Raw genomic sequence first — 25,478 nt, 5'->3', positions numbered from 1 at the left:
AGAGCGGTGCTGGGCAATAAACTGTGTCTTCCCTGTTGGGGTCGACATTTCCCCGTTCCAGTAGTAGCTTCACCACTCCTCACCTCCCTTCTCATCAGCCCACGAGATGGTATTCGACCGCAGTTGTCTGGCATGCCGGGATTGACCTCATACTGTCCCAACAATGACCTTACTGCCCCCTCATATCCCTTGCCTGCAGCCCACGAGAGTTGCGCTCGGTTGTGCACCCGATCCGGTACGTCAGGGCAGGCATCTTTCCGTTCTATAAGTAGCTTTACCACACTTCGTACCAATTCCTAAAAGCCCGTATGAGTGGCGTGCAGCCCAATATGTTCGGTCGATTCCACAACCCTCCATCTTTATCAAAGCAGCCACAGCTTCAACAGTTCCGAAGAAAGATGTATTTCAGTGAACAGCATAAGGGCTGTAAGATAGTAGTGGCCGGTCACTTGGTCCAAAAGTAAACTAGAGGGTATGCAATTCTCGTGCTGTTTCAAGAGCGCCTGGCAAGAAATATCGTGCCATTTGAAGGCTGTCTCGCATGGAATCCCCAATACAGAAGAAATGCTGCAGAAAGGGATTTTCTTGAAAGGTAGTATGGCATATGAGCGATAGGTCCTTGATATGCTGGAAATTCAGATAGGTCAAACAGGTTTCTGCGATAGTCGACTGTGCTCTGCCGAAAAGGTCTGGATGCGTGGAAAGATACTCTTGGAGGGTAAAGTGGATCAAGCGGGCAGCCGAAGCTTCTTTACCCACGACAAGTCTTTGGCGGCAGAGTAGCAGTGCCATATCCAAGGAACATCGTCGGTACTGAGATCCATAGATCCAACTTCGACTGCCAGAGCGTGGCAGAGTGCATCCACCTGTAACGGCCGCTACGAATGAGATACCTACATGGGAGTCGCCGTCCCAAGTTTTGCTTTCTCATTGGCCCGAGCCTTTATTCCTCCAGCGCCGCACCGTGCACATCCTCCAAACTTAGGCAATTCATCATTCACTTCAATATAACTTATTATCCTTGTTTGCCGACCCGGCATCACTGAGCTTTTGTCGCCTGCGGTAGATAGATAGTTGCTTCTTTGAGGATTGCCCCGAAATTCGAGGAAACAAGTAGAAATCTAGGTATACATCAGCCAGCGGATAATTAAAAGTAGGTTTCCTAACATCCTTGCTCTTACTTACATTTCCGAAATTGTTTCGGGAATATCTTCCAAAATATCTGACTCAAGACTACTGTCCATCACTTCGGGTGTTGTGTTCATAGTCGACCTCGCACAGATGTATCGGATGATATCATCTTTGCTGGCCTTTATATTAGAAACGTTGCTCTTCCAGCAAGGCGCTTCTCGGCATCATCTAGGATATAGGGTCTTCCGTTCAGAAAAATTCGAGTCCCTGGCGACCTCAGGACAATCTCTCTTAGCGAATCTAGAAGCTCGAGTCGATGCTCAGGGACATATTCGTCAAGAGCGTCAATGCAAATAAAGTTCTGTTGCGAGGCCGAGATAGTCTGGAACATCTTCGCATCTTCGGGAAGTCGTAGCTTCTGTCCACCAATGACCTTTTTCCGGTCACGAAAAACCTTGACGATTTCTTCCGGTATCTTATCCAGCTCCCCAACGAGCTGTTTCAACGGGGAACCCAGTATACTCGCCGGGGTCTGTTCCTTCTGGAGGGCGAAGTCAAAGTAAAAACATGCAGCCGCAAAATTTTGCCCTCTAGCCCGATCGCACAAGGTGTTTGTCACTAGGGAGCTAGCATCTCGGCGTGTCAGAAAAAAAAAAAACCTTTTTTCACTTCAAGAACCGCTTCTCTTACCTGATATAGATCTTGCCGACTCCCGGATCGCAGTAGCAAAACAATGTCCCGCTTCTATCCGACCCAACTCCCCCACTACTATCACACCAGCTTCTAAATCCATTCGTTTCAAGAAGCCAGCCTCCAATGTTGTCGACCCGGCGGATTCGAACGTCCTGATCCCGTAGCCTGGGTTCTAGGGGAGATAACCAGGGCAGGATTTTAGACCGATCGTCGGCAACGGTATGACTCGAGACATTGAAAGAGCTAATACTGGCGTTAAGATATCGAGACATATTTTTCCCTCTCCCGCTTGGAGTGTTGAGGATGGATGGATGGATGGGACAGAGTATTGAGGAGGTTCGGTGGATAGTTCCTGAGGGCAGGAGGAAAGCGGGGTCCCACTGCACGATGTTTGAGGATGGTACGATACCGATGACCCACCCAAAGTTCCCGCTTTTATTCAGGCTACCGGATTGGGAGGAAGAGGCAGCACACATCACTCCGGGCTTATCTATCACACAAACTGCGCACTAAATGACTTGTCACATAAGGCATCAAGGTCAAAATTATTCTATAGATACTATGGATAAAATATTAGGAATACAAGTATCATTCCCATAGGACTCGTGTCATAAGCTACAAAGTTCTCTCGGTATGCGACTAGGGGTGTGTTATTTCCGACCACACCGACACTTTCGTCAGAAGTTTGGATCTTTCTCTAAAAACTTGGTAGAGGTATCATACTCCCGAAATATGAGCCAAACCAGCTCTCTTCCAGTCCACGATATATCCTCCCTGAACTGCGTGTGCTACAGTACTGGGGTTGGCTACCCCAGTGCACCACACTCTAACTTAAACTTAAGGGCTTTCATCAAGCGCACCCCTTCCCCGATAATCCTGAGTCAGTCGGTCGCAAGGATGAATGAAACTTGAGTTCGATCGTTTAAAACCCTCATCATATACAATCACTCGACAGGCTGCCGTATAAGAGCTGACATGGATTTGGGCGCAGTGCTCCGAACAGGATTATCCTAAGCCATGAATACTGTAGTGCTCCTTATGTTATATAGTTGTGAACGCACGGCGTCTGTCCAAGTCCTGTGCTTGCCTCAGCCAAACTTACCCTTCCCTTCATCATCGATACCCCGACTCCGACTGCCATTATTTCCTTTAAAACCCAAAGGGGTCTCGTTCTCACCGACCGATTAGTGGGCAGTAACGTGGACGGACATTTGTTCTTAAACTCGGTCGAAAAGGACCCAAATCGACCTCCCTACCAGTCGCAGTCAGTGGGTAAGATTTCGGGAACGGATTAGTCCCCTGTGCAATTAGCAGGAGCCCAGGAGCTCTATTCTCCTCATCAGCCATCATGTACCACAGAGCAGGTGTTTATTTCTCAATACAATCAAGCTCCGGCTTCTCGTACGTGACCTCTCGTAGTGTCATTATATATGATACAGTAGTGCCAAGTGACAATATATACCTGTAAGCAAATACCCCAACCAAAGTCACCACCAGAGGCTAGACAAAAGTCACTACAACATGACGTCTGGCTTATCATATAGGATAATTTAGCAAACATCTGCTGCATTGCCATAGTACCTAGAGATGATGCATCCCGCTTCGATTAGGGACTTGCGGTTTAGGCATGATAAGTGACCAGACTCAATTGAGATGTGATCTCTGAAAAAGTTTTTCAGGGTCAACTTCCGTCTAGTTTTAGCGGTGGTCATATCCCCGAAGCCCCGGGCCCCTGGGCTATCGGAGTTTTGGGGGTCTCGACCGTTAAGTGGTAGGTGCCACAGGCAACGCTGCTTTGGTTTAACAAGTGGGTGTGAAGATTCTCAATGTATTTTAGAGTACCGGTATCATAGTAGCGTGCGACAGCATTGGGGGCTACCAATCTGCGCGCCGGTGCAGTACCATAAGAAAAGAGTTACCATAAGAAAAGAGTTCTGGCCCCAACTACTATACATATCGAACATAAGCAATGTAAAAAATCGTCACTACCGCCTTGACGGCAGATTGCTCTTCTCCCTCCTCCGATTCTTCAACTTCACCTCTTTCCTAATCTGCTCCTTAGTCTTGATCTCACTCTTCACCGCCCCCTTAACCAACCCCTTCTCCTTCGCTTCATCAAACCTCTTTTTCCGTACATGGTAGTCATCCCTCGCCTTATCCGCGGCCTTGGGAGCCTGAACACCCTTATGGAACATTCTCCCACCAAATCTCCCACCCATCTTCCCCCCACGCCCAGGCCCGCTGAACCGGCTCCTGTCCTCCATCTCACCGACACGCGCTAGCTTACCGACCTTGTGAGCCAACTTCCACGCGGAGAAGCGGCCAGACTTGAAAGAAGCGGCGATTTTCTGGCCCGATTCGCCGATGATCATTTTTGCGCCTTTGGACCCGTCTTCATCGTTTGCGCGCTGGACGTACTTTTTTGCTTTCTTGTCCCAGCGCGTCCCCTTCGCTCTGTGGGCTTCTGCGAAGCCCTTCCCGCCATCGTCGTTTGTCAGATCCATGGTTGCGTTTCTGGCCGCTTCCGCGAAGGAGGAGGATACGCTGTATCCACGGTCTTCTGCCAGGGAGGTGCTGGGGGCGTATGACATGTAGTGCTCTGTATCTATGAAGTTGTTCATTTTCGCCTTTTTCTTGGCTCGGCGGTTAGCGGGCTTTATGAAGGTTGAATCTAGGTCTGCGTCTGAAGCTGAGTCCATGTTTGCTTCTATTCCTTCTGTATCGCGGTCACCGTCGTTAGCAGTAGGTTCAATCGTGTCTTCGTCATCGTCCGAGAGGTTAGCGCCACCCCTTCTCTTACTGGGGTTGATTTTGATCTTTGCACGGCGGGTTTTCAGTACTGCTGCTGCGGCGGACTTGTTTAACCCTCGCTGGCCGATTTCGAAGATGGTTTCTGAGGGCCGGAAATTGGTTACACGGGTCAGCATCTTCGCTCTTTCTACTTCCGCATTGTTGGCATTATCCGCGAACAGCGGATTAGTGGTTGACCATCCTTTTTGTGCAACGATCTCCCGGGCACGTTTAAATGATTCCACCGACGCAGCGGTTTTGGTCTTCTGGTAAAGCTTTTCACCCTTCGCGCTAACGCCCTTCAAGTTCGCGAGCTCAGTATCTTTCGATAAGAGCATGTTGACCCACTCCATGCACCGTTCGACCGAGTCCTGGAGCAAACTCCCAACAATAATATCAGAAGCAAAATCAAAGCCCTCTGCGGAACCGCTCTTTGAAAGGACAAGCTTCTTTCCCAAGAATAACTGTAAATCAAGGAGGTAAGGCGCATCTTCGGCCCTGACAAAACTATATGCCCATCCCCGCCTTCCGGCTCTTGCGGTTCTTCCAACACGATGCACGAAAACCTTTGGCTGCGGTGGGAAGTCGTAGTTGATCACGTTTGATAACAGGGGGATATCAATTCCCCTTGCTGCTACATCCGTAACGACCAATATTGATGTATCCCCAGTGCGAAAGCGAGCAACTTGATTCCTACGCGCAACTTGGTCGAGTGTACCATAAACATATGAAACCTGGAACCCAGCCTGGGAAATCAACTGCGCGAGGTACTCCACGTGATGCTTGGTTGCGGCGAATACGATTGTGGAATGAGTTGAGGCAGTTTCATGAAATTGATGTGTGCGCTTTCTCTTTTTGCCTTTTTTATATTTCTCTCCCTCATTATCTTCCTCGTCAGAGGCGTCAGCTGCAGTGTATTTATCCTTGGGGGGAGCACCCTTAGGAATCTGAATTACATCTTGTAAGAGATGTAATAAAGCGCCCTCCTTCTCGCTACTCTTAACCGTGAAAAATGCGTTCTGAAGGTCCCGAGAAACCTTGGAGTCTGCATCCAATCGAATTAGGCTCGGCTCTTGCAAGCCGGCCTTCGCAAATTCGACAAGTGACTTCGGAAGTGTAGCGGAGAAAAGTAGCGTTTGGCGATTAGACGGTAATGAATGCAAAATCTCCGTCAATTGTGCCGAGAAACCCATTTCGAATAGACGGTCCGCTTCATCGAAAACAACATATTGAACAGACCTAAGATCCAGTTCCATCTCAACTTTCAAGTGCATAAATCGTCCAGGCGTCGCAATAACACTGTAATTCACCAATCAGATATAAAGGTCTCAGGGATTAATGGGGGGGCAAAAAAGAAGAGAGAGGACACACATATCCGGATTCCCAGCCATATACCCAAACTGCTCTTCTAGACTATCCCCTCCAACCAACAGCACAACCTTCAAATCCGTACCTCTCCCAAACTCCTTAACAACCTTCATAGTCTGCAGCGCCAACTCTCTACTCGGCGACAGTACAAGCGCCCTCATCCCAACCCTAACGCTATGTGTCTTCAACCTCTCAACCATGGGTATGACGAACGCCGCAGTCTTCCCACTACCTGTCCTTGCCATACCAACCACGTCCACCCCATCAAGCACTAAAGGTATAGTTTTTCTCTGAATAGGTGTAGGAACAGAGAAACCCTTTCTGGTGATCGCCTTGAGAAGAGTCATGTTTAGTCCCATGGATTGGAAACCGCCGCCTTTTTTGATGGATTTGCATTTTATCGTCGAGCCACCTTTGCGGTTTGACGCGGCTTGCTGGGCGGCGATGAAGGCTTGATCGCCATCACTGTCGTCGCTTACCTCAAGAATGTCATTGATTTCTGATAGGTTGCTGGCGGATTTTGAAGCGGCTGTAGTGGGGTTCCCGCAATCCGAGCCTAGGAAATCTGCATCAGCGAGGGCGTGGGAGATGTCGAGTTCGAATTCACTCCCTGTGGGGGAGGAAGCGCGGTGTCGCATCGCCGCAATTAATATTGGTTCACGTTAGTGGTTCGCCAAATTGTTGTGAGCTCGGGGACAATTGAGATGGGATGAAGATGCACATGTAACTTTTTTCTTTACCAAATGTAGCACACAGATCAGCATTAGCCCTAACCCTGACTAGGCAAGGAGTGATTTGATGTTACACGAACTTATTTCACGAACTTATTTCACGAACACTCGAGCATTTCCTTGTATGATATCATAGAAAAAGAAGTCGTCATAGCTAGGGTAGAGTACGAGTACATTTTGGCCAACAATCAAATGGAGAAAAACAGTGAAAATAGTAAAAAAAAAAATCCCAACCACAGTATGCTCTCTACGGAACTTGGTTTGAAAGTAGAGGAAAAAAAGCAAAAGAAAAGACTCCGAGGGCTCTGACCATCACAATAATGCCTCCAATTTTTGTAACACCGCAGTAAACCTTTACCTCATGCTCCTATAAGAAGATGAGGGAAAGTAATCCTCATCGCCCCCCAAAGCACCACCTGCACCATCCCTCGCCTTCTTCTGGGCTTCATTGATTTTCTCGGCCTTGAGAGAGGTTCATTAGTATTAGAATCAATAGAAAAACCTAAATAGAATTTACTGACCATAGAATTAGTATGAGAATCAATCCACTGCAAACTCGAGAGATGATCGTTCAGAATTTTGACAATTTGAGAAAGCTATATCATAATCAGTGCTCTGAATCATATTATGGGACATAGTGTATGCCTACCGGATCATCAGCGTTAGTAGTCTTGTTGATTGTTGTGCTTGCTTTATTGATTTCTTTAATCATTCCACCGAGCTCATTGCCCATGCCCGCCAACTGATCATTCAATTTCTCAGCCAAGTGATAAGCCTTCTCTCTCTCCTGATCAGCGGGCTGCATCCCTTCAACCCCACCCATCTGAGCCTCGAAAAGATCCTTAATCTGAGCTTCATAGTAGTCCAGCGCTGTTCCCAATTCCTCCTGGTCACTCTCGAGTTGTTGCAAAACAGTATCCATCCTTCCTTGGGTCTTCTCCGCCTCCAAAGTCTCAGAAAACAGGTTTGTTATCTTTTCACCATTCTCAATAAGGATGCTATCCCATTTCTTGATGTCGTCTGCTTGCTGAACGAATTCAGCCTTATACTTCTCGAGGTCACTGGTCCAACGGTTGATAATTTCCTCCATAGACTTGTTCTTCAGCCTGGACTGAGGAGGAGGCAACATGGTAGCGCCTGGGATAGAGGCCCCCGGCGCGTTAGCCTGGCTAGAGGGTCCAGATGCCGCCCCTGCAGTGACACCTGGTGTAGGAGATTGAGCAGCAGAGGTAGCAGCTGTAGTGCCGCCAAAGAGTCCACTAGGTGCAGAATTTGGGGCGGCTGACGCTGAGGTAGTTGCAGTGCTTGTAGCGGGTCCAGAGGTGGCTGGAGGCTTTCCAAATAGACCCCCAGGAGTCGGGGGGGCAGAAGAAGCTGGGGCACCGGGAGGCTTAGAAGCGCTACCGAACAAAGGTGGAGTGCTGGTCCCAGTTGATGCTGCAGTAGCTCCAAAGAATGGGGGGACCCCTGTACCAGAAGATGACGAGGGATTGGCTGGGGCTGACGACGCACTGGGAGCTGTCCCAGAAGCCAGATTCCCGAAGAGGTTTGGCGCCGACGACTGAGACGCACCATCTTTGGCCGGAGTAGCACCAAATGCTGCGGGAGCGGTGGGTGTAGAGGCTGGTGCACCAAACATCGAGGCCTGAGGGGCTGTACCTGCCGGAGCTGTTGGGGTTGCCGCTAGATGGAAACAATTGCTATCAGCATTGGCTCACCAAACAAGGGACTGCACCCCCCCCCCAACCTGCACCTATATACAACAGGCAAGAGGCATCCGAACACAGGGATCGGGTAATATGGCAAATTATCTGCGCGCCCATACTGAACCCAGAGCCCGGTGTTCCAGTACTTCTTGCCTATTACCTGTAGCATCTAGAGGTGAAGTGTAATACTTACAACTTGAAGGAGGGACAAAAAACCCTGAAGTAGGAGGCTTTGATGCGGGCGTTGTAGAGGGGCCGGCACCACCACCAAAAGGGCCACCCGGTTTCTGCTCCGCAGGTCCACCGGCAGCCGATGCTGAGGAGCTGGCGGCTTGTTGAGCCTGTGCGCCGTCAAACATACCACCACTGGAAGCTGCTGCCGCAGGTGTAGATCCGAAAAGACCACCAGACAACGGAGCAGCTGCAGCCGTGGCACTAGTTCCGAATAGTGGCTTCGACGCCTGACTAGCTTGCTGTGATTGCCCCCCAAAGAGACCGCCACTGCTACCAGACGGCTGACTCGCATTTTGTCCACCCCCGAAAATCCCGGGATTTCCTCCGCCAAACAAATTTTTGGGGGCCGATCCGGGAGGAGGCCCAGCAGGGGTAGTTGAGGCACCACCACTAAACGGACCTCCAGAAGGGGTTTGGGTAACTCCAAATAAACCACCGCCAGAAGGCTTATTGCCGAACAGGCCACCTGGGGCAGGTGCAGACGTAGGTGTAGCAGACTGGGCGCTAAATAACGGACCTCCGGATGGATTTGGGTTGGATCCGCCGAATGTAGGCTTCGGGGTACTTGCGCCGGAAGCCGCACCACCGAAAGGGAGCCCCCCGCTTGGTGGCCCACTGGTTGCTCCAGAGGCTGCAATTCCGAAAGAAAAACTGGTTCCTGAGTTTACACTGGTGTTTGTACTTGGGGCACTAAAGGAACTACTCCCGCTGGTATTGGTACTGCCAAGCAGGCCGCTGGAGCCAGTACCAGACACAGGTGGATTAGACATGACAAAGTGATTTGCGGATTGTTGTTCTCGTCAGTAATATGTGTAGAGGTTGAGGTACTTGTGTGAGAAAGCTGAAAAAAGAATGTCGCGCGTTCCCGTACACGCCTAACCGACTAGGTAGGTCTAAACAAAACTTATTAATACTTCAAAACAAACGAGGATAGAAGTAATAACTTACCAGTCTGTTGATCGGTAGGGTAAAGCGGAGATAGGTGGTGAAGTTGGGGAGGTGTTGCTGTGGTGAAATAGGGAGTTTTGCGATGATCCGAGAAGACGTGTAGCCTCGCGATGTCTTGGCGCTCCCCGGTGCCACAACTGTGACAACCATCAATTGTGCCCTTGCATTGAACCTCCCTGCCCCCGTCCGGGAAACACGCTTCACCCTAAAGACAAGAATTGACCCTAAAGCACTCCAAAGCACGAAAAAACGCGTAGAAAATAAAAGTAAAAATCTACACGTATCATAAGATTCTACTCGAGTACGGTAGTTATATTATAGCAATAGTTCCCAAAACCAGCGTTCTCATGTTTTTCAAGACACAGGGTCCCGACATGATATACAGTAATTATATGATATAAAAATTTAATTCACAGTCACCAACAATATGCTAGTAAATTACAGTACGAGCTTGGCGACAAAAGAGACTGACGCCCACCTGAGTAGCCGTAAATTACAAAATGCACAAGTTTAGCCAACCACCACAATGTTACACATCAAACTACGATATCTCCTTCAAACAGTAATGAGGTGGAAGAGGATCGCAGGGAATTTGACACATAGATTTGTGAATTTTTTTCCCCTTCTACTAAACACTGACAGTACTCGAGTAAAGTAAATGAAGTTGGCAGGCAGAGTTGTCGTGTGGAAATCCGGTACTCGAATACATATTGCCTACCCCGGTAGCGATTTTGGGCTCGTGGTCTGGATCTAGCGCTCACAATTTTTAAAATTGTTTCTGTAACACGGCCTTCAATCACTCGTATGTGAATCTTCATGTCAAACTCTGCCACCCAGAAAACCATTAGATTCTTCGGAGATTATGGTGGTGGGTGAGTAAGTGCCCGTTGAGTTTCTATGGACATTTGGTTATGATATGGAAAACCCGGTTTCTTTTTGTCGCCAAGTCCGTACCACCGGTGTGGAGTGAGAATTGAATTGATAGGGTATTGTTTGAGAGCCATGAAGCATGAAGTTTCTACCCTTGTGGAATTTCCTGTCTTATATGCCTTGACATTCGGGGAAATCTGTATATAAGCCAGAATACCCCCTTCTTAGCTGGACAATCTCAACCACACCACTTCAACAATGATTTAGATCACGTCAATCCTCCATTCGCTCGAGTAAATCAGGTTCAGCCTTATCTCCTTTGCTTCATCTGTATTAGTCTATTTACTGCGTCTGGATCCAAGTCAATTTTCCTCCCTCTATCTATCGGTATTCTGCTCGAGAACAGGATCCTAATTCCCCACGGAGGTATCGACACAACCTTCAAACGTAAGTTACCGGCCATCATCAATTGAAAGAGTCTCAAAAGAAATTTTTTAATCCCAAACCAAACCCCCATAAAGTAGCAATTTGATCCGTGAGACCTCATACATAATTTATCGGTGTGCAAAACTATCAGTCACAAAAACCAAACCCTTTATCACCCAGCCAGACATCATCGCCCACTTCTAAGGTACTACTAACAATACACATTGTAGGAAAGAAGAGAAAAGAAACCGTCCAAACATCAAACATCAAAGATTCAAGCAGCAACCTTCTTTGGCTGCTGCTGCTGCGCTCTTCTCTTCAGCCAATCAGCAATCTGTTCATGCCTCGTAACAAACATACACCTCCTCGCGGGTTTCTTCCACTTAAGAACACCCAATTCCTCCGCGTATTTAGCCACTTCTTCAAACTCCTGGGTAGAATGGAAGTCTTTAAATAGGAACCCTGTAGTAGTCCTCATTCTTTCCCCTTCAATCTGCCACAGGCGTATCTGGTCAACGACTGTTGGTGGGAGAGTGACAAGTGATTTTCGCATTTGAGGATGAGCGTGGGCGCTTAGGTAGTCTATCACTTGATCCGCTGTGATACCCATTTTTATGGCTTCTTGGATTGAGCGTCGAGATATACGGCCGCTAACAAGGTTTGGATAGCGAGTGCTGAGCTTGACGAAGAGGTTAAGCACAGCAATTTGAAGGGGAGAGTCTAGAATTGTGATTTAAGTGAGTCAATGATATTAAAACATATGGAAGTAGGGGACAATTACCTGTGTATGCGTAGACACGATAATTTGTCTCCAAGATGATAAACCCCTTCCCCTCTTCGGCGTCTTTTGCCATAGCAGAACTCATGCTAGCAGAAGCAGACCGAAGACCTCCCGATTCTGAGGTAAGGGTGGTAGCAAGCCTTGTCGGATAAAATCTATCAGAAGATGACTTTCTCTGATAAACAATCCCGTAGTCTCTCAAGTCAGCTAACATAAGCTTTTGTGTCTCTGTTAAGGTATTAACAGAGTATGCTTGTCCCAACTCCAGACTACCTAACATGAGCAGGAAATGTAGAACATCCGTCTGCTCCATTCCCAACTCTTCAGACATCTCTAGATATTGAATCAGTAGTGCCCAAATTTGTGGATTCCCATCCTGGAGCAGAAAGCTGAATCCATTCTTAGTGATGGTGGCCGATGAACCCGCCCCATAGCGTTCCATCAACCCACCCTTGGTGAGAAGAGTGATGACGCCCTTGCTAGGCTTGACCTCGTTGTGCGTCCCAACCATATAATGCAGTATAGCCTCGAATTGTCTAGTGGCATAGTCATCTAGAAATTGGACTGTGATCTTCTTTTTGTCTTCCGCGTTACAAGGTACACCGAACGAATGATGATCGCCCCTAGTCACACAACACCCGTTAGCAACCAGTCGTCGCAGCCGTTCGGCAGTTAAACATGCCCCCCAGTTAACGCCAGTCGAAAATTCTTTTTAAATACGGGGTCAAGAGAAACGTCTAAATTATTCTCGGTGATGATATGCAGTCTGCGCAATTTACTAAAAGCATCTTCCCGCTCTCTACTCCTCCAATTAGTCATGCCGGGAAAGTATGGGACCAAACCAACAGCAAGCTAACCGATAGCTCTCAGGACGGACCAGAGCCTCTAGGTCACCGAGGGTAACAGGAGTTTCATTGTACAGTAGAGTTGTGACAATTGTCTTAGCTATAGCACACAAATATTAGGCCTTATCTCTTTACCTATCTCAACGCCCCCCCAATAACGGAAGTTTAAACAAACCTAAATTAGGCAGCATACGCCGGAAAATGGCCAGTGCGGTGGCGGGCTGCTGGTATAGGCGGCGGAAGGTAACCGGAGGAAGACTCTAGAGCAGAAAGTCCATCGTTAGTTGATCAACCCAAGCGGGCTGCGAGAATCTTTAAGCAAACCTCCAAGTACCCGAAGCTATAAAACCCACGGTTAGTCGCCTAGGCACACCTCGGGTTAAGGATAGGAAAAGCCTACCCACGAATATTGCCGGACATGGTTATGACATGTGGAGATTTGTGAGGTTGTGAACTTGAAAGTCTTTCATGGGTAGGAAGGGGTAACGAAGACGGTGACGATGTTAATTACGTCGCGGGAGTGAGTGAGGAATAAGTTTTGCCCTAAGTTACGTACTGTACTCTACATGCGAAGGATGTTGTGCAGGCAAAGGGTTAGGGTTGTTGTTTTTATTTAAAGAAAACGATTTCCCAACCCTTTCCAAAGAGCTTCATTAGTCTACTGACTCTACACAACTCCTTCATGCTGATTGACATTAGCCACCGGGAGTAGCCCACAAATTATGGCCTTCAGGTTCAATTTTGCTGCAGACGATACTGATGATGACTTCATTCCTAATTCTCTACCAGCCCCTGCGCCGCAGGCTTTACCAGCCGAGGTGCATGCACCAGCTAGGTACCATATTCTTCAAGAGCTGGTTTGGCCGCCCCAATCCCTTCACAACACTCCCCCGACTTGTTCTAACCTATCTACCCCTTTGGCGTAGATGGCTCGGATTCCACGAAATATATCCTACGCTACCATATCCATTACACCCACCGTGTCAATCCCCCGGCGAGAGCTTTACGATGTTCGAATGCAGATTATGGATGAAGATGAGCTTAACGGAAACGGGTCGGAAAGGAGCATAACAGTAGGATTGGACAAAGAGGATATCAGGTCCAGTTTGTACGAAGGCGGATTAAAGAGTTGGGAATGTTCAGTTGATCTGGTGAGACATCTGGCTAGTCTGTATGAACAGACTGGCCCAGAGAGCAAGAAGGTTCTAGAGGTAAATCATGTAGACATCCTGTCCGAATTTTGGCACTGATAGCTAATATCCCAAAAGTTAGGCTGTGGGACATCCCTCCCATCCCTATTTCTCTTCCAAACCACCCTGAGTGCAACAAAAACCGCTAAACCCCCGTTCACCCATTTCACACTTGCGGACTACAACTTAGAAGTCCTTCGCCTCGTCACTCTCCCGAACATCCTCCTCTCCTGGGCGATGCTTAACCACCTCTCATCCTCCCCTGAACCATGGAAACCCGAAGGTGACCTAGACGTCACTGAGACCTTGACCGCGGCGTTTCTCTCGGACCTATCTAGTCGTGGAATAGCTTTGGATTTCGTTTCTGGGGGATGGAGTACTGAGATGACAGAACTACTGAAACCCACAAGTCCATATGACCTAGTGCTAGGATCAGAAACGATTTACTCCCCTTCGACTACCCCGTTATTTACGGATGTTTTATTGGAAGTGTTGAAAGGTGGAGAGGGAAGCGGACTTGTCGCGGCAAAACAAATATATTTCGGCGTTGGAGGTGGTGTGACAGATTTCGTCAACCTCGTAAGGTCGAAGGACTCAAATGTTCAGATCCGGGTAGTCAGGGAGGAGAGGGAGGCGGGTGTTGGAAGGTCTATTGTGGAAATATCCAATAAATCGGGCCAGCCGTAGTCGGACTAGAGCTATAATTACGCAGTGCAGTTTATGATGTCAAAGCAGTTCCTGCCGTATCCCCATTGCCCGGAAGCCAAAACACTAGCAATACCCTCGAAGCCGTAAGGTGCGCTCAGATAGCACCCCATTTTCTGGGGAAAACCGCTCGACCGAATCAATATACACGCCCCAAACTGCAGTACAGTACATGATACTGGCACCCGTATCTCCACACAACAAAAGCAACCTCAGGGCACCTGTCAAGCTAGTGCCACCCTCTAAACTAATAGTTGGCGAAAACCACCCAAGTCCCGGTTTGGATGGGTCACTGTGGCAGGTCACTTAGCTATGATATCATGGCTCTTTGCTGCTTCCCGGTAGGATGCCACTACGAGTACAGTTTATTTTTCGGGACAAGGGCACAGGTGTCTCCTACCCTGTTCAAATCCTCCATGACCTACAGCGAAAAGTGCGACTGCAGAAGAAAAGGTTGTATCATAGTAAAATCTAATGCTATGAATTTTACTATGATACCGATGCTCCAGGTGGGTCAATGATTCTCAAATACTGCGCTTGACATGGCCGGAAGGGTCACTACCAAACAGGAAATACCGGTTGACTATCATACAAGTACGAGTACGGGCATAGTACTCTCCACACCAGCACAGTACCATACCCGTACAACGTGCGGACCCATAACATTGGTCTTCATTTTATCCTGTACTAGTATCATAATATTATCTTTAGCGAATTTTTACTTCAATACCACATCCTCAAGCACCCTAGAATGCATGTATGGCCTGCTCGCATGGTACTGGTACATCACAGCAAAGTGGATAAGTAAGTTAGAGCGACTTCTGGGAGGCAGCTAATGGCTCTCTGTCCTGTATCTAAAACACGCTCTCATCCCATCACTCTCATCGAGAAACAGTGCTTCCCCACCCCGCAGCACAGGTACAAGCACAAGACCCGAGTCAACTCTTCCCAGATCCCGCCGACACCTTATTACACTGCTTGAGTACTCGTACAGTACTTTTACACAAAACAAGCCCAATCAATCCCATGCAAATACCATTACCACCACCCAGCCGCCGTCGGCCCTTGGCTACTTCGGGTGGAAAGCTAGAATCACATGCAAGTGAATCCCCTACCCACCCACACAAGGAACCCTGCACTGAGCCTCACAAAATTACCGATGTCCGAGCCTGAAAAGATTGGTACTGTACGAGTACTGTACAGTACAGCACATACGTAGGAGGCGCGGGTAAATATAATAATATTATTGAGTTACCAGTAGCACCATAGGTACAGTACAGTGATAATCTTACTCCTGCTCTACATTCCCATGCCCCCATAGATGTGAAGGGTGCGGACCTTTTTTCCCCATCCCCGCCACAGCCGCAGACTACTTTGAGTTCCTGAGGATTTTGAGGTTGAAGTAGGCATACGAGTAGGCTACCGGTAGTCGGTACTACTACCACTGCTGCTGCTGCTCTTTTCGAAGCTTCAATAACCCCCCCCGTGATACTCTTAACGTAGAGATCGGTATTGTTAGCAAAAGAGAGGAACGAAAGAGTTGGCAATATGGATGCAATACAGGTACTGCACAGTGCTTGAGCTCACCCCTCCCTTCATTATTCACCGATTTTCGCCTCCCTTGAGCGCAAACGCACACTGACTGCCGAAAACAATGTGCAGCGAAAACTCACCGCCTTCATCCTCGACCCGGTGAACCATGACCTCCTCGCCATCTTAAAGGGCACCCGCAACGGGCTGGTATATGGAACTAAAGTCCGATTCCCTCATGCTCTCGTGTGCGACACTCCTACTCCCTCTCTCGTTCTTCTACTAAGCTTTGCTCGAAACTGACCGGCGATATGATAGAATGACCTTTCTCTTCCGCTCCGGAACGTTCGTCCCCGCACAACGCCCCTCCACCATTCCGCAACTGCATAGCTAACTCCCCACAGCTTCCGCGAAAAACTCAGCCAAACCTTCCTGGCGACAAAAACCCACGCCAAAAACCTCGCCACCTTCGTGACAATCTACAAGACCGTCATGCTCCTCCTCCGCCGACTGTCGTCCGCCGGGAAGGAGCGCTCTAGTGATTCCTTCTTCGCTGGCCTGCTAGGTGGCTACCTGGTCTTCGGCCGGGGCGACCAAGGCACTGTCAACCAGCAGATTGTAATATACGTGTTCGCCCGGGTGGCGCTCGCACTGGCAAAGTTGAGCGTTGAGAAAGGTGTTATCAAGGACCCCCAAGGGAAGGTCAGAGGGAATTCCTGGGGAGTTTTCGCCGCGGTTAGTTGGGGGCTCGTCATGTGGTTGTTTAGGTGGGAGGAGGGCAGTTTGCAGGGGAGTTTGAGGAGTAGTATGGAGTATTTGTATGGTCTTTCCTTTTCCCACCTTGCCCCATGGCGGTGGTGCTAATCGTGGCTTTAGGTACATCGATTCTGGGCGGTGGGATTCGCTGCGGAATTTTCTTATCCACAACACTTAGATGCGTATATAGGTCTTGGTGGGGGTTGATGGAGTAACCCCATCGTGGTATGTTAGGTTAGGGCGCACTTGTGAGTGTGAGCAGGACTATTGACCAGACTGCATGATGGTGACTGGTATTGTGTGAACCCACGAGCGGGTCACCACAAAACTGTATATAGTCTGAGCTAAGACGCTTGCATGCCTTATGGGAACACACACTTACACTCTTCAGTGAACACTTGTCATATATATCGAATATTGAACACATCTCCGTTTTCCTGTCAGCAACTGACCAGTCTTTCTTGTGACGGCAGTTTGGCCACTAGCTGTGACATTGTGGCACCTGTACAACGGCATATTTCCCTGTGCAGTATCAGACTTCCATTAGGTTATGAGCTCAGCCTAATCCATTGGGATTGCAGGCCAGTAACAGGTGAAAGTTTTTCCGTACACAAGCAATAAAAAAAAAAAGTTTTTTTTTCTTCTGTTTGCGATTTTTCCGGTATCATCTATTACCACAATACACTGGCCTACGTACACTTCTGTGTCTAGCTCTGAGAAGTAGCACCATCGGTAGTAGGAGCGAAGATGAATGAACAAAATGGTTCATCATTGTTGGTTGGCATGAGCTTTGCGAAGCTAGACAGAATCAATTACAGGTTGTGGGCAATAAGAACGACGGATTATCTCCAGCGAAAGGGACTCTGGAACCTAGTAAATGGTCGTGAGGTGCTACTGGAGAAACCAGAACGAGAGGAGAATGGAAAGGAGGAAAATGTCAAGGAGCACAAAAAGCAATTGGAGAAGTGGGAGAAGCAAGATCTTCGGATGCAAAAAGCAAGTGGTACTCTGCAGATGGCAATGAGTGACGCTATCGCGATTCAGTACTACTGTTAGGAATACCAGAACCCGATACCTAGGAACCACCCTAAGTAGGGTAACCTCACTTGGAATCGGAATCTCTGGTCTCCAACACCCCCCTCCGGCTCTATTATGGGGCCCGCGCGTCATCATACATATCAATCTCAGTTGCGTCCTGTGACTACATTACCACAGAATTGAAGGTGTTAGGATAACACGGTATACGTCGCCGCTGTCCGTCCGACCAGATCCTGTTCGCAGGATATATGAGAGGGGACCTTCGGCTAGGCCTGGGAAGTGGAACGGAGTAATTCCGTCAACTACTCAGAGAGTTACTTGGCTTCAAAGACATAATACCCTTGGCATGGGCCCTAAGTAACGGGACGATTTCGCACAATGAGATGGTATCAAATAGTAAAGGATCTCTACTAGAGACCAATACAATTACATACACCAGAAGAGTCTAGAACTCCAAAAGACACTACCAAAGAAGCCAACCAACTTCACGGAGTGTTGCAACTGGGTTTTGGAATACATTGTAGCCATGGGGTGATTCTCAATACTACAATGGTTACTGAAACCTACTACCCAGAGAGCAACCAAGGGTTGCCAACCGAGGGATTAATTACTAGTCTAGTGGAGTGGCTTCCTGCGAGTGAATAGGAAGTCATCCAAAGAAAATCTATCGATTGGGTATGGAGTTATAAAGGATCGGAATCAAATGACCTACGATGGTTGTAATGATGACCACCTTTGCAGATATAGCCGTGGATAAGACTGATTATTTTATCAATAGCGAAGACAATTGGAGCCAACTCAGTTTGACTTAAGAACTAGGCTATAAGTCTAAAGACTCTACTAATCCGGATATTACTATTGGGGACAGTACGTTTCCTAAGAAGAAATATCGTAATTACCGAAGAGGGTGTGATGGTTTTCAGGGTCCACAGGTGGTCGCACCTGGGAAGAAAACTCGACATTGCTAATTACGATTGAAGAAGTACATAGTTGTATGATAAATAGATGTAGTCCGCGAAACACTCAGATGCGGAATATAAATATTGAAGTGCCTTCTAAGCTTTAGACATCATCAAGCAACAGAGAAGAGACCTTAACAATATAATATTGTTTTTACGATTCTACCCTACTTTACCTATTTTACTTTGCTCCTAGTAGTCATAAATGAAACGAGTAAAGTCCAAGCCTTCCTAGACAATCTCCATCTACTGAAACGAATCTCGATTGGCCTAGACAACTGTGAAGTCTATCAAGTTGTCTCCGCCTAACAACTACGATGAGAGGAATGGATTACAGCCTCAGATATCTGGCTTGATGTGCATGCAAATTATCAGACAGCAATAAGCTACGACTCGAATGATCTACAACAAGAGCTATACGAATCGACTTTTGAGGAATCTGGTACCATACTTGAGTATATTAACTACATCCAAGAACTCAGAGACAAGCTTGTAATATGTAGACAGACACCGTTGTATGTGTAGTTAATCTTTCACACCTTGGAAGGTCTACCAAAAACCCCTGAGTGGAAAATGTTGGTAATGGTAACCAAGGTGGCACTTCCGGATCAAACTTCTCTCGCTGGATTTAAAAAGGTAAAAGAGCTACTTCTAGCTTATGAGACAGAGCTTTGCCGAGAAAAGTCCCAGCTTCCCAACCAAGCGCTCTTCATAACGATTAAGAGGAGTAACGTAAAACGTCATGAAAGTGCAAATCCAACTACCTATCTGACTGCGAGAGTGAAAGGGAAAAGCCAGAGGTATAATACCTTCAGTAGTTCATATCATGGCTGTGGCAAAAAGGGGCATAAGAAAGCTGAATGCTGGCAGCAGAACAACAACATCACACCCAGGGTAGGAAGGAGAAAGGAAAGCAAAATGAGACTATCACTACTCCAACGAACACTGGATTTTGGAGAAACCAACGATCGTGTTTTACTGAGTGAAGAGAGGGCAGCGATCACTGCTGAGCATAGAACAAAAGCCTTAAGAGAGAGAGAGAAAGAGACTTATACGTAAGAGGAAATAGACCGCGGATATACGGTCGAATGGATACTGGGAGGAGTAGGAACAGCAGATGAAATGGAATAGGTAGTCGATTCTGGATGTACAAACCACATGACAGGAGACCGTAATGCTTTCATTAAGGAGACCTATGTTTCGCTACCAGTAAACCGACACCAAATGAGGACAGCGACAGGAGAGCTTGTTTCCACCACTGGTATTGGCACAATTCAAACATATACTTGGATGCCTGGGGCTGGTCATCAACGGTTGTTCTTAACCGAGGTGCTTTATGTAACAGGAGCAACAGCGGCTAAATTGATATCAGTCAGCTGGTTAACTAGAAAAGGCATCAAGATCATGTTTACAGATGACGCGGCAGAGTTTTACCAGGATGGAATTTTAATAGCCATTGCTGAGAAATGGAACAAACTCTATAAACTAGTTCAGAGCGCTAAATATCTCGATTTCAGTCTACTCATTTCAAAGAAAGATGACACAATAACAGCACTCTGGTATCGTAGACTTGGACACCTACACCTGCCAGCTGTACTAAAGATGAGTAACATAGAGTTGGTAAGTGGCATGCCTTGCCTGCAGGCAAATAATGGAGAAAATCGCTGCACCGCATGCATTACGGGAAAGATGACCCGTATACCATTCAGAGCGACAACCCACCGAACCAAAACGCTACTAGAACTAGTCCATTCAGACCTATGTGGACCGATGCAGAGTCCGTCCCTGGGGGGATGTCAATATTTTATACTCTTCATTGACGATTTTACAAAGTACACATCAGTATATTTTCTCAAGTCAAAGAATGAGGCAGCCAGACATTTTCAGAACTACAAAGTGGCTGTAGAAAGGTTTTTCAGTGACAAGGACAAGGGTTACAAGATAAAAGCTATCCGGACTGATGGAGGAGGAGAGTACTCCAGTGGTGAGTTCCAGTAGGAGTTGGAGTGTTATGGCATTGAGTGGCAGGTTACGGTACCCTATACTCCACAGGAGAATGGAGTCTCAGAAAACAGCAACAGAGATCTGGTGAAGAGAGCCAATGTATTGATACAGCATGCTGGAGCACCAAAGAACTATTGGACTGAAGCGCTTCAGGTGACTGTCTATCTGAAAAATGTGTCAATAACAAAAGGGAGACATGGAGTTAATGCCACACCACATCAGTTATGGTTTGGATGGAAACCCGACATCGGGCACCTGAGGGTGTGGGGATGTATGGCATACAGTTTCATTCATCCAGCAAAACGGGCCGATAAGAAATAGGGTCTTAGAGCGGAAAACATAGTTTTTGTAGGCTATACACAAACAACCAAACAATACCAGCTCTACAATCCAGCAACAAAACCCATTGTAATCACATGCGATGTGATTTTCCATGAGGATACGTCATATTTCCAACCATCAGATCAGAAGATCTTTCTACCTTTCGAGAAGCTGAATGAACCGGATATGCCCCCACCATCCGAAGCCATTGATGAAACCCCCGAGGATAGAAGAACTCGACCGTTACTACCACTACCACCATTACCACAACTTCAGTGAAGACCAGTTTCCAGAACACCGGAATCCGCTGAAAGGAAAGCACGGATGCAGGAAAGGGAAGACAATGATAAGAGGGGTGAAAGTAGTAGTACCATTAGGAGAAGACGGATTGACACAGAGCATGTAACAAATCTTGGTCCATTTTAGGATATGGCTAAAGAGGACAAAGAGAGAACACCCAAAGCCCGTAGTACTAGAAGTAGCAGGAATAGAAGCAGGAAGAGCAGCAGAAGTAGCAGAATAGATAGCAACAGACCGGAGAAAGGTACTGTCAATGCTGGAATCGACTACACCCTCATGGTAACCAATGGACCGAGATCAATCACGGCGGCATTGACCGGTGGATACCGGGGAGAGTGGGTTAAGGCTATCAATTCAGAATTGGATTCGCTCGAGACGCATGACACATGGACAGTTGTATCAGATAAGGATAAACCTAGGGATCTATACACCATATCATCATGCATGGTTCTACAAGAGAAGTTGGGAGAAGATGGACATGTTGCATGGTTCAAAGCACGCTTGGTTGTACACAGTTTCCAACAACATCCCGGTGTTGACTTCATTGAAACCTATAGCCCGACAATCTCATTTCCTGTAATTCGAATGGTCTTATCAAAGGCTGCAGCAGAGGACAAAGAAATAATACAGCTAGACATCGTTACGGCTTTTCTTGAAAGTAGATTACAGGAGAAGATCTACCTCCAGCTACCAAAGGAACTTGGTGTATCGTCCTTGGGGAAGATAGTACTATTGGAAGAGTATGACAATGATAAGAGTTGGACACGAACAACTAATGTCATGGTTGAATTGAAGCAAAGTCTCTGAACTACAGCAAGCTGGTTGCAATTGGTACAACATACTCGAATCGCATCTGAAGAAAGAACTGGAAATGGAAAGTTCTAAGTACGAAGCCAGAATTTATACGCATGAATCCAGAGCGACTATCATTGTTTGGGTGGACGACATGTTACTTATTGGTAGTAAAGCGGAAGTTACATGAATGAAGTCAGCAATAAGCAAGTGGTTTAAGATAAAAGATCTTGGAAATGTTAAGTTTTTCTTAAGTATGCTAGTAGAATGAGACCGAGGCAAGAGGAGGATCTACCTCAACCAGAGCCCATACATCGGAAATGTTCTCACCCGGTTCAAGATGGAGAACTGCAAAGGATGCCCGAAACTAATTGTTAGGCGGAGACAACCAGATAGACTTCAGAGTTGTCTAGGCCGATCGAGATTCGTTTTTATAGACGGAGATTGTCTAGGAAGGCTCGGACTTCACTCGTTTCGTTTATGACTACTAAGAGCGAAGTAAAGTAGGGTAAAGTAAAGTAAAGTAAAATCGTAAGAACAATATTATATTGTTAAGGTCTCTTCTCCGTTACTTGATGATGTCTAAAGCTTGGGAGGCACTTCGATATTTATATTCCACGTCTGAGTGTTCGCGGGCTACATCTAACTAACATACAACTATGTACCTTTTTCCAATATAACTCGCAACGTCGGGTTTTCTTCCAAGGTGCGAACACCTGGAGACCCTGAAAATCATCACACCCTCTTTGATAATTATAATATGACTATTTGGAAGTCATGCTGTTTCCAATAGTAATTATCCGATGGTGAGAGTCTTTTTAGACAATTGGCCCAATTCTCAAGTCGAACTATGTTGGCTCCAATCGTCTCCCTTGTCGATGAAATGATCAGTTTCGTCTGCAGGTTGCATCTGCAGGAAGCCTTTCCATAGGGTTGGTAGATAATCCCTCGGTCGGTAACCCTTGGTTACCGTGGATAATAGGATTCTGGTTACTGTCACCGGTTTGGGAGTTACCCCCTCGGTTGCAGTATGTACCGGAACCTAGTTGTAACACTCCTCGAACTCCATTGGGTTCGATGGTAGTATTCTCAGGAGTTCCAGACTCTTCTGGTTATCATAGGATGGATGTGAATGTATTGGTCTGTCATTAAGATCCTTTACTATTCATCATCATCTCTTTGCGCGAAAACGTCCCGTTACTTGTGGCCTATACCAAAGATACCTTGTTCTTGAAGCCTAGTAACTTTCTGGGTAGTTGATGGATTCACTCCATTATACTTCCCAGACCTAGCCGAAGGTCCCCTCTTATATATCCTGCGAACAGGATCCGGTCGGACCGACGGCGGCGACGTATACAGTGTTATTTTAACACCTTCGATTCTGTGGTATAATACTCACAGGACGCAACTTGGATCGATACGTATGATGACGCGCGGGCCCTGTAAGGGGGCCGGAGGGGGGTGTTGGAGACCTGAGATTTTGATTTCGGGAGAGGTTACCCTACCTAGGGTGGTTCCTAGGTATCGGATCTCGGTATTCCTAATATGAGCTCCCTCCTCTTAAGGCTTCATCCCGAATGCCTTTTTTGGTACATTCAAATAAAAATTAAAAAATTTAATTAACACAACTAATTATTAAACCTTAAACATTAATTCCTTTAGGACCCGATAAGAGTAGGGTAAAAAACCTCCCGCGTTTGCTTGGCCACGGTAGTAAAACCTTTTTCTCATCGTCCTTCCTCTGCCCGCCGTGGCATTTCCGGGTTATCGCAGTGAAATTCATCCACCATTTCTCTTGCGTTATCCATGCCCGTGGCAGGTTCCCAGGTGTTCTCATCTTCAGAACATCCTTGGCATTTAACAAAGTACCATAGTTCATGTACCTCCTGGTAGCGACTACGTACTCTTTTTTGGTAAGAGCGTATTTCGCTTCTTACTATTTTTTCTATCTCCCATTGTAAGTCGCCCTCAATATCCTCGGATTCTCTGGGAGGTTATTGTCGGTTGGCGTGTACCGACTCCCTGTAAGGTTCTAACAGAGATACATGGAACACTGGGTGGATGTTCCATCGATCCGAAATGTTGAGTTTACAGGCAAGGTTTCCCCGTTTCTCCAAGATCACGAATGGTCCATATAGTTTTGGACTCAGTTTCTTCGACTTCCGACGCATGCGAATGTTTTTTGCATTTAACATTACTTTGTCACCGATTTTGAAGTCAGGTTGTTGTTTGGCCTTTCTGTCGTAGTATTTGGCCATAGCTTCTCGTGTCTGTTGAAGTGATTGCCTTGCTTGTTCGTGGATCGTTCTTATCCAGTTCGCATAGAGCGTGGCTCCTGGATTATGCGCCTCGCGTTCCTTCATCCATTCGGTTGGTGGGTGGAAACCATAGTTTGCGTAGAAAGGGGTTAGTCCATGTGCATTGGTTGCCGAGTTATTATAAGCATGTTCGGCTAACGGTAGGAGCTGGTACCAGTCATCCTGATCATAGTTGACGAAACTTCGCAAGTAACCTTCCAGCACTTGGTTGGTTCGCTCAGTTTGTCCATCTGTTTGGGGATGATATGCTTTAGACATCCTTCTTTTTATACTTAGTGTTTTGCACAAGGATTCCCATAATTCTCCAGTGAACTTGGAATCCATATCCGAGATAATTTCTGTTGGTAAGCCATGTAGCTTCCATATTTCTTTTGTAAAGGCTGTAGCCACGTCCTTTGCGGTAGCTGTTCCTTCTAATCTGATGAAGTGGGCCATTTTTGTAAACCGGTCGACCACTACCATAATTTGGGTACAGACCTGACTTTGTGGTAATTGTGTAATGAAGTCGACTGATATTGATGCCCATGCTGCATATGGTACTGACAGTGGTTGTAGTAGACCATATTTCGCATGTCGTGGGGATTTGTTATGTTGACAATCATCGCACGACCATACGTAATCGTTTACCCAATTTGCCAAGCCCTTCCAATAGAAGTCCCTCATAATTATCTCAAGGGTTTTTTCTTGTCCGAAGTGTCCTGCTATCTTAGCATCGTGATATCCTTCAGCTATTGTCATATAAAGGTCTTGGTTATTTGGTACAAATAGTCTTTGTTTGTAGTAGAGCAATTCGTCAGATAGGGTCCAATCTTTTGGGAAAGGTTTGTCATTGTCTCGTAGTTTTTCTAACTCGTTTCTTCTCTTAAGCCAATCTCTATCTTCCGTGATGGCTTTTTGGATCTGTTCCAAGAATTCCGGGTTGAATTGTTTGAGTTCCTTATGGGCTAGTATAGAGCTAGTCATGAGGGTTCGTTCAGGTATTTCGGCTGTGTCATACCAGTGTATATTCTGTTCCGCTGAGGCATGTAATTGGCTAACTACT

At 46.9% G+C, this 25,478-nt stretch overlaps 5 protein-coding genes; 2 read left to right on the top strand and 3 right to left on the bottom strand.

Annotated features, from left to right (window-relative positions):
* Positions 1-3,809: 3,809 nt before the first annotated feature.
* Positions 3,810-6,674, bottom strand: GSTUM_00009644001 (uncharacterized protein; the record flags this gene model as incomplete). XM_002840832.2 has 4 exons in its annotated part: positions 5,986-6,674; positions 5,722-5,913; positions 5,571-5,610; positions 3,810-5,459 (listed from the first exon to the last, which is right to left on the bottom strand). Exons 1-4 carry the CDS (start codon positions 6,618-6,620, stop codon positions 3,810-3,812), a joined length of 2,517 nt encoding a protein of 838 aa, XP_002840878.1. The 5' UTR covers positions 6,621-6,674.
* Positions 6,675-6,860: 186 nt separating this feature from the next.
* Positions 6,861-9,655, bottom strand: GSTUM_00009643001 (uncharacterized protein). XM_002840831.2 has 5 exons: positions 9,602-9,655; positions 8,613-9,546; positions 7,363-8,396; positions 7,235-7,309; positions 6,861-7,175 (listed from the first exon to the last, which is right to left on the bottom strand). The coding sequence occupies exons 2-5, from the start codon at positions 9,421-9,423 to the stop codon at positions 7,068-7,070; spliced, it is 2,028 nt and encodes a 675-aa protein (XP_002840877.1). The 5' UTR covers positions 9,424-9,546; positions 9,602-9,655; the 3' UTR covers positions 6,861-7,067.
* Positions 9,656-10,943: 1,288 nt separating this feature from the next.
* On the bottom strand, positions 10,944-12,943 carry GSTUM_00009642001 (uncharacterized protein; the record flags this gene model as incomplete). XM_002840830.2 has 7 exons in its annotated part: positions 10,944-11,617; positions 11,679-12,301; positions 12,373-12,477; positions 12,536-12,623; positions 12,699-12,783; positions 12,848-12,863; positions 12,924-12,943. The coding sequence occupies 7 exons, from the start codon at positions 12,941-12,943 to the stop codon at positions 11,172-11,174; spliced, it is 1,383 nt and encodes a 460-aa protein (XP_002840876.1). The 3' UTR covers positions 10,944-11,171.
* Positions 12,944-12,997: 54 nt separating this feature from the next.
* Positions 12,998-14,444, top strand: GSTUM_00009641001 (uncharacterized protein). XM_002840829.2 has 3 exons: positions 12,998-13,380; positions 13,450-13,734; positions 13,792-14,444. The coding sequence occupies exons 1-3, from the start codon at positions 13,246-13,248 to the stop codon at positions 14,398-14,400; spliced, it is 1,029 nt and encodes a 342-aa protein (XP_002840875.1). The 5' UTR covers positions 12,998-13,245; the 3' UTR covers positions 14,401-14,444.
* A 1,294-nt stretch (positions 14,445-15,738) lies between these two features.
* Positions 15,739-17,099, top strand: GSTUM_00009640001 (uncharacterized protein). XM_002840828.2 has 6 exons: positions 15,739-15,981; positions 16,081-16,196; positions 16,267-16,293; positions 16,353-16,683; positions 16,723-16,766; positions 16,825-17,099. Exons 1-6 carry the CDS (start codon positions 15,967-15,969, stop codon positions 16,880-16,882), a joined length of 591 nt encoding a protein of 196 aa, XP_002840874.1. The 5' UTR covers positions 15,739-15,966; the 3' UTR covers positions 16,883-17,099.
* The last annotated feature ends 8,379 nt before the right edge of the window (positions 17,100-25,478 follow it).

The sequence above is a fragment of the Tuber melanosporum genome (genome assembly GCF_000151645.1).
Source record: "Tuber melanosporum whole genome shotgun sequence assembly, scaffold_6, strain Mel28".
NCBI classification, from domain to species: domain Eukaryota; kingdom Fungi; phylum Ascomycota; class Pezizomycetes; order Pezizales; family Tuberaceae; genus Tuber; species Tuber melanosporum.
This window is presented reverse-complemented; position numbering and strand designations above follow the sequence as displayed.

Bases quoted from the DNA above. Each gene is read 5' to 3' on its own strand.
- GSTUM_00009641001 (XM_002840829.2), top strand. From the start codon at position 13,246: ATGGCCTTCAGGTTCAATTTTGCTGCAGACGATACTGATGATGACTTC. The intron at 13,381-13,449 runs GTTTGGCCGCCC...CCTTTGGCGTAG, and splicing joins ACCATATTCTTCAAGAGCTG to ATGGCTCGGATTCCACGAAA. The intron at 13,735-13,791 runs GTAAATCATGTA...ATATCCCAAAAG, and splicing joins AGAGCAAGAAGGTTCTAGAG to TTAGGCTGTGGGACATCCCT.
- GSTUM_00009640001 (XM_002840828.2), top strand. The intron at 16,684-16,722 runs GTTAGTTGGGGG...TTTAGGTGGGAG, and splicing joins CCTGGGGAGTTTTCGCCGCG to GAGGGCAGTTTGCAGGGGAG. The intron at 16,767-16,824 runs GTATGGTCTTTC...TCGTGGCTTTAG, and splicing joins AGGAGTAGTATGGAGTATTT to GTACATCGATTCTGGGCGGT.
- GSTUM_00009643001 (XM_002840831.2), bottom strand. From the start codon at position 9,423: ATGTCTAATCCACCTGTGTCTGGTACTGGCTCCAGCGGCCTGCTTGGC. The intron at 7,310-7,362 runs GTAGGCATACAC...ATTATGATATAG, and splicing joins CTACTAACGCTGATGATCCG to CTTTCTCAAATTGTCAAAAT. The intron at 7,176-7,234 runs GTCAGTAAATTC...ACCTCTCTCAAG, and splicing joins ATTCTCATACTAATTCTATG to GCCGAGAAAATCAATGAAGC.